General features: G+C 39.4%; 1 protein-coding gene across 1 annotated transcript in view; it reads left to right on the forward strand.

Moving 5' to 3' along the window:
* The window catches only part of CFTR (CF transmembrane conductance regulator), a 167,279-nt gene extending 161,224 nt beyond the window's left edge, over positions 1-6,055 (forward strand). Inside the window, exons 26-28 of the mRNA XM_021699342.1 lie at positions 2,989-3,161; positions 3,794-3,899; positions 5,107-6,055. Of these exons, the coding sequence (XP_021555017.1) occupies positions 2,989-3,161; positions 3,794-3,899; positions 5,107-5,307 (480 nt within the window). The 3' untranslated portion in view covers positions 5,308-6,055. The remainder of the gene's footprint in view (positions 1-2,988; positions 3,162-3,793; positions 3,900-5,106) is intronic.
* The last annotated feature ends 2,403 nt before the right edge of the window (positions 6,056-8,458 follow it).

Below are 8,458 nucleotides of genomic sequence, written 5' to 3' on the forward strand. Positions count from 1 at the left end.
CATACCAGGTAGTGTTTCAGGACCAGGTCCCTGCCCTTGGGATTTCCCAAGTTGTACTAGTAGTTAGGATGGATTAGATACTCAGCATGTGTTCTCTGACCCCCGGAGGCTTTTTCTCATGCTGTTCTCTGTACCTGCACTGTGTGGCAACCTCTTTCCAGAAATTATCTCACTTAATCTGTGGTACAGTCCTTTGAAGTCCATACTATTATTTTCCCCATTTTTTTCAAGTGAGATAAACGAGACTTAGACCTGATACCACCTGCAAATGAGTGGAGCAGTGCAGATGCGAAGCCACTTCTGTTGGACTCCAGAACTCCAGTCTTTAACCAGTACTTTTTAATTGAAGTATAATTGACATATAACACTGTATTAGTTTCAAGTGTACAACATAATGATTTGATAATTGTATACAATGTGAAACGATCACTGCGATAAGCCTTGTTAACATCCATCTCATCTGTACTTTTCCTGATAGTTAATTTGACTTAAATTAAAAAAAAAAAAACAGAGGGCATGTATTGAATGGGGCACTGGGTGTTACACACAAACAATGAATCATGGAACACTACATCAAAAACTAATGATGTAATGTATGGTGATTAACATAACCTAATAAAATAAAATAAAAAAAAATCCTTATCAGTGTTAAGGAACTTCTAATTTTATACTTCTATTTCTAAGGGATTTTAAAGAGTCTTAAAGATGAGAACAAGGAAGCACACAGATGGGACGTGGCCTGTCTTAGATGGCACTCTATACTGGCAGAACAAAATCAGCACTTGTTCACTTATCAGTTGTCATTCTTCAGTTTGGATTCATTTTTGCATTCATCAAAACCATGTTTGGGTTTTTTTTTTTTGGCCAGCATTCCAGGGGCTCAGTACATACTTGTTGAACAAATGAATGACTGTCAAGGCTGACAGCGCTCCCAGTATTGGCACAAGGGACATAGAGCTAAAGAGCATATGTTTTTACCCTCAGGAAGCAGTCTAACAGGGGACACTTACATGGATCCTACCATGGCTATGTGCCTGGCTGCCCTAGAGGATGATCAAGGGTATTCAGAAGGATACGTCACGGTGTGTAGGGAACTATAAGCTGTTTGGTGCTGCTGGAAGCAGGGGTGGAGGGGACTCGATTCTGGATGCCTTTTATGTCACGTGAGAGAGCTCGGTTTTTATTCTGTCAGGAAGAGATTTTAAACAGAGAAATGAAATGGTCAAATATGTATTTTAGAAGGATCCCTGCGGTGTTTGTGTGGTCAATCGACAGATCGACCACTTGGGATTTACAGTGTGAAGCTTAAGGGATAATGATAGTCGCCGCGATGGGGCTAGCCAGGAGAAGAATTTAAGAAATATTTGGAATATGGCTGGAGTTAGAGATAAAGATTTGAAAAAGCATTAGCTTATTAGTGGTCATTGATACCCTGAGAATGAATGAGTTCTCAGAAGGAGAGTTTGGAGAGTTAGGGGTGAGGAAGACCAATATTCAAGGGACAGGAAGAGGGAGAGGTGCCCATACATGATAATAAGTGGTCATAGAGTATGGCTTCTCATAAGCCAAGGAATAGATGTTCAAGAAGGAAAAAATGTTCTCTGTTGTGAGGCAGTAGAGACAACAGATGCACGCTAATTTTTTTGAGATTTCTACAAAGGGGGAAGATATGGAATAATAGCTAAAGGAGAACCCAGAGGTAAGTGATGGCAGAGACTGTCGCAGGTTCACAGGCTGAGACCAAGAAAAAGCAAAAAGTTGAAGATGGAAAGAAAGAACACAGGTCCTCTGACTCCTACTCAGTGTCTTTATTCACATTCTCAGATCCTTGGATCTGAAAGTAGTTTTACATTTGAGTCTTCCAGGATACATCAGAGTAAACCCCCTTGTCTAATTAATATGTTTACATTCCCTACCATCTCAGAAACTCTTCAAAATTAATGAATTCTCACAAAGTGAGATTGCTTTAATGAGAGCCCAGTCAAGAAAAGAAGTATCACCACAATACCTTTCATGGACACACAGTATTTGCTGATCAAACATGGTGATATGGGCCATCTGTGAATTCATCACTGAACTCAGGAGTCTTTCCTAAAGCCATTATCCCATTCTGCCTGTATTACAATTAGTATTATATCTTCCTTCTCGGTACTAAATCCCAGGTTCTCCGAGAGTAGGGACAATCATCCATGTATCTTGTTGGCCCTCAAACACTCAGGAATATTTGGCAAAAAAGAAGTATTAATGTACACTTACCTGAATAAGTGATAAGAGCCAAGGCTTAAATCATTTTTGTCTTATTTTGAAGGAATTTGTTTCCATATCTTGTTCACATTTTCATCTTATTATTTCCTACCTAGCTTAAAACAATAAGCCATTGTCCCTAACACAACTCTCATATTCCATCTCAAGACCTAAGCACCTTTAAATCTCCTAGTTATGTACCACTATTTTAACTTTTCTTTTACTTCATAGTTTCATCAAGTTCTTTAAAAAAAAGGTTTTTATGAATTGAGGAAGCTCCCCAGTTGATTATTTTCTGTTACCTTTCATGCTGTATTGTGACCGAGTAGGGAATGGAAGGTAGAATAAAAGAATCTGTTGTAATATAGCAGATAACTGCATTATATACATACTATCTTTTCTAGCATATTCGATTGTAATTATTTGTGTATATCTTTATAAATCCTGAGCCTTGCAGGGGCCATGTGCCATTTACCATTTCTTCGATCCCTATGTGGAACATCTGGCACAGAATAAACACTCACTGAAAATTTCCTGAATGAAGTACAGAGCTGAAACAAGTCATAGGCTTATCCTTTAGAGCTGCCAAGATTATATGTAGACTTTTGTTGAATCAAAACCAAATAGCAGGAGTGGTAGGTTGTTGATACGAGATCTAAACTTTCAACCTCTCAAGTGTCTTTAACCTTGTGGTATCTAAATTTCCTTTCTAAGCACAGTGTTTTCCTTCTTTCTTTTCTGCAGGTTGGACTCAGATCTGTGATAGAGCAGTTTCCTGGGAAGCTCGATTTCGTCCTGGTGGATGGCGGTTATGTCCTAAGCCACGGCCACAAACAGTTGATGTGCTTGGCCAGATCTGTTCTCAGTAAGGCAAAGATCTTGCTGCTTGATGAACCCAGTGCTCATTTGGATCCAGTGTGAGTTTCAGAATTCCTGCTACTTAATAACATGATGGGAGCAGAATCTTTGATGCCTACTTCATATTGACACAAATTCCCATTAGGTGGTCATGTCTGCAAGTGGAGGCCACCCCTCCCCCCCCAGGATATGAAATGATTGCCCAGTGGAAAAGTCACTGCTTGACATGAGCACAAGTGCTTATTTCCTGGTATAAGAGCCCTGCGTTCTCTTCTGAGTGTAATTTTGGAATTTCTTACAAACTCATCCCCTTGTCAACACATGAGGAAATATTTAGTAACATAGGCATAATCTGATTCTTATGATTTTCCTTTCTGTGTCGTTTATATGATAAGAAATTTTTATAGCACAAAAGAACCACTCGTGACTCCACATGATAATAGAATGTACTCACTTGTGAAATTTTCTTCAAAATATCTGTCCTGTTTATTTATGAAAACTTAGAATCTTCCCCATGGTTGAAAAGCCGATTGTGGCCATCTCTATATCAGCACTATGTCAATAAAAGTATTTTAAAAAAGGTAAGTAATTTAAAGAACTAAATCGATAGGACAATAGGTATGTCATCAAAGGTAAAGGCAGATTATTGACATTCTGTGTTGTTACATGTGGTATTTTCTTTCTTTTCTAGAACATACCAAATCATTCGAAGAACCCTAAAACAAGCATTTGCAGATTGCACAGTAATACTCTCTGAACACAGGATAGAAGCTCTGTTGGAATGTCAGCGATTTTTGGTGAGCTTATAATTTGCTTAAGATCTCATTTCTCCTTTACTTCTTGTTAACCATAACTTATATGGGAGTTCCTGCAAATCACAACACAACAATGTACAAGTTCTTCCTTAAAATAAGTGTCACACAGCTGTCCAGCTTTACTCAAAAGAGCTGCACTAATTTGAGCTCTGAGGTGAGGTTGGAATCCAGTAAATCTAAAATAGCAGCATATTTTAAGTTACATTAATAGATTGAAACATCTGTACATTTGAATTCTTTATTTGGGGATCAAGTCATAATAAAGTCTAAGTCCTGATGATTTTTAATCACTAAGTCTCCCTTGGATGGGGTCCAGGACAGGCCTGCATTGTCTTGCAACCCGATGTGTGGTTTTAATGCAATAGTTTGAAAGACTCATTTCATTCTTCTAGTCATTGTTTGGAGCTCAGGTAAGTGCCTCTCCCATCCACCTTCTTACTGTGCTTTCAAAAGTGTCACAGATTCTTTCAAGTGATGTTTGCAAATTCCCTCGGGTTTAATCACAAGGAAGTTCTGAGGGTGATGTAGCACGTCATTTCTATTAAGGTTTTTGAGGCTTCTGGAGGTAAATGCTTTTCTTACCGAAGGATTGTTATTACCAATAAGCTTTGAGAGACAAATTAGGGGGCCAGCCCACAGCCTCTTGCCCTGCTGTGGCCAGGTTCAGGAGATTGGGTAAAGCCCTTCTATCATCTGGCCTGGGGTTTGCTCCACTTGAACATGTGAGGGAGGCATATTAAACTCAGGCACATCCTCACCCATTTGGAATTGTTAAGCTTCAAGCCCCCTGTTGAAGAGGCTCAACTCTTTTATCATGCTGTGGATTTATTCATTTTTAAGGTTGTATATGGGGATGTATCAAAGATCATTCTGGCTTACCAAGCAATGTTAGTTCCTTTAAAGTTCTCTGAAGAAGCACATTGCTCAGTCCTATACCAATTAAAAAACAAACAAACAAAACTCTTCGAGCTGCTAAGTAGAAAGTTATAGCTACTTTCACAAATGGAGAAGCTCCATAAAGCAAGAGGACTCCCCATTGCAATGAGATACCTCACTGTTCACGGTGCCAGCCTGTGGACGCCTGTTTTCTTTTTGGCTCTTTTTCTTCCTCTGAGCCTCTGCCACTTCTGTCCTGGCTCTGGTCCGCCCTGCCTTCTGTCCGAAACCTCACTAACAGCCACTTCCCTAGGTCATAGAGGAGAACAAGGTGTGGCAGTACGATTCCATCCAGAAGCTGCTGAGCGAGAAGAGCGTCTTGCGGCAGGCCATCAGCCCCTCGGACCGGCTGAGGGTCTTCCCGCACCGGAACTCGAGCCGGCACAAGTCTCAGTCCAAAATCGCTGCTCTGAAGGAGGAGACGGAAGAAGAGGTGCAAGAAACAAGGCTTTAGAGAGCACTACAAATATTGGCACAGGATGGTCGCTTGTGAAATTGGAGGAGAACACGGTTTCTGCTCCAGAAAACAAGGATGAGTAATGTTTATTTTTAAAAGGAAAAATTTTGATAAGAGGAATTAAGGACGCTCAGATCGGGTCTGGATAAGAGGCTTCCTGGCAGTGGTCAAATTGTGTGAAAGGTACTTCAGATCCTTGAAGATGTACCACTTGTGTTTGCAAGCCAGATCTTCCTGAAAACTTTTTCCTCTCGGTGGCAGTTGGAAAGGTGGCCATCCACGTCAGCCAGCGTAATTTTCAACTTACTGTTTAGTGAGACTTGCTAATTTGTAGTATTGGAGGAGAACTGTAATCATACTACTTAGAGATATGATCAAGTAAAGATAATTGGAAACTTTAGTGATTTATGTAAGTTTATATCCCTTTTCTCCACTCTCCCCAAGATATTTAAAAACACAACTCTGTCATCTCTTCTGTGTTCAGACTGTTCTGTTTCAAAGCACAATTAGGATACTGCAAGAGTCACAAGTCAGCTCATCCAAATATATACCGCATAACATCTGGGTATCAGGAGAGAGAACTTCCTGATCGGGGAAATCCGTGTTAATACCACTCACTGCTTTACCAGAAATCCAAATAATTCAGACAGTTAGAATGCATCCCTTACCCAGAAAGAGGGCTGTTACAGTCCCATGTGGGGGACAGGATAATTCCCTTGATGCAGAAGTTGACATGACTTTCCCCAGCTTCCAGAAAGTAACAGGCTCCTAAGACCTTTGAACGGAAGGATGGCTAGAAAAAAATGCTTTAACGCGAATTGGCACAGGAAATCCTTCTTGCCCCCAGAAGCTCTGGGAAGAGAGTATGTAAGCAGATAGGCTGTGGGCGCTGATGGTAGATGTACATGAAATCCAAAGATGTAGGTATATAGAGGGTAAGGTTGTGTAGTTTCAGGCTTGCTCTAGGCATTTCCTACTGTGTAGACTGGGTGGGACAGATAATGGGAGACACAGGGAAGAGTCAATCAGTTCGTTTTATATACTTCTTTTTTTTTAAGTTGGTGATGCAAATAAAACTTTCTCTAGGAAATATTTATTTTAATATTTCAAACTCATAAATGGCTGTATTTTAAGATGATTATATTATGAATTATATTTGTATTAAAAGAATTTTATATTTGAAATGTTGGCTTTTTATGGCACTAACTATTTTTATGATATGTTAAAACTGAAGGAAAAAAATTGGGGGGCTGTTGACCAGAGGTTATGAATTACCTTGATGGTGTAGAGAGAAGCATCGGGGCTCACAAAGATTTGCACATCTGTATGATTCCCTGCCAGCACACAGGCTCCCTCTTAGAAAATGGTACCACAGAATCTGACCGCTCCTATCAAGGACATGCTGCCTTCCCAACTCCAAACTAACTGTTAAGATTGCATTCTATTTATTACTGTAAGAAAATATCATGTGCCAATAAAATCCATATATTTGTGTGAAACTTAGCTGTCTTCAGATGTGTTCATTAATCATGTCTCATTGATCTCTTGCTTGAGTCTCTAAGGATCATGGACACAAAACATGAATCATTTCATTAAATCCAGCTTCTTGAGAATCCCACATGAATTAAGATGCTCTTAAAAAATGATTTCTTTTTAAAAACTGTAAAATATACATAACCTAAAATTTACCATTTTTGACTGTACCATTCAATGGCCTTACATACATTCCCATTGTGGTACAGTCACCATCATTGTCCCTCCACAGAACTTTTTCCATCTTGCAAAACTGAAACTCTGAAGCCCTTCGACAAAAACTTCCTATTCTTCCCTCCTCCCGGTCCCCAGGCAATCTTGCTCCACTCCACCTTTTGTCTCTATGAATGTGACAACTCTAAGTACCTCGTGTGAGTGGAATCATAGAGTATTTGTTCTTTTGCAACTGGCTTATTTCACTTATGTCTTCACAGTTCATCATCTTGCAGCATTATGTCAGAGCTTCCTTACTTCCTAAAGCTGAATATTCCATTGTATGTATATACCACATTGTGTTTATTCATTTGTCAACTTAGGATACTTCCACCTTTTGATTATGTTGAATAACGCTTTTATGAACAGAGGTATACAAATATCTTTTTGTGTTCCCCACTTTCACGACTTAGGACACTTTTGAGGTTATTTTTGTTTGAAAGTTGAGGCTAATAGAACAAAAAGGATGTATATTCTGCAAGGGTCCATTTATTTATTTGAAACTGGTAGCTATCTGATAGCTCTTGATGAGCAAATCTCATCAAGGGAAATAGTATTTCTAAAACCTGAGTGGTTTTTCTTTGTTTAAATCGGTGCGTTTAGTTGATGAGGCTTCTTTGGTCCCCCTTTCTTCCTTGCAGAGTTTCTTCATGTAAGATGCAGGGGCCAGGGTGTGGTAGATAGAAAGTAGACCCCTACTAAGTCTTCCAACCCTGTCTTTCCTTATTTGGAGAGGTTTGTTTTCACACATGACCCTAAGAGGGCAGTCTCAGAGCATGCTCTGTTCTAATTTTTTTTTTTTAATTAATATACCTTATATTATAGGGCAGTTTTTAGTTCACAGCAAAATTGAGCAGAAGGTACAGAGTCCCAATAAACTCCTTGCACCCTCATATACACAGCCTTCCCCACTATCAACATTCCACACCAGAGTGGTACGTTTTTTACAATAAGCATATCATTATCACCCAAACTCCATGGTTTACGTTAAGTTTCACTTTTGGTGAACCTTATTCATCTGTTCCTTCTCCCTACTCCCAGGTAACAACTGACCTTTTTACTGTTTCCGTAGTTTTGCCTTTTCTAGAATGCCACATAGTTGGAATCGTAGAGTATGTGGTCTTTTCAGATTGGTGGCTCTTACTTAGTAATAGGCATTTAAATTTCATTTTTAAGACATGGAGCCATGCCTTTTCATGGCTTGATATCTCATTTCATTTCAGTGCAGAGTAATATTCCATTATCTGGATGTATCTACTGAAGGACATCCTGGTTGCCCCCAAGTTTTGGCAATTATGAATGAAACTGCTGTAAACATCCTTGTGCAGGTTTTTGGGTAAATACCAGGGATCTTATGGTAAGAGTATATTTAGTTCTATAAGAAACCATCAAACTATCTTAC

This window comes from Neomonachus schauinslandi, chromosome 12, assembly GCF_002201575.2.
Source record: "Neomonachus schauinslandi chromosome 12, ASM220157v2, whole genome shotgun sequence".
Taxonomy (NCBI): domain Eukaryota; kingdom Metazoa; phylum Chordata; class Mammalia; order Carnivora; family Phocidae; genus Neomonachus; species Neomonachus schauinslandi.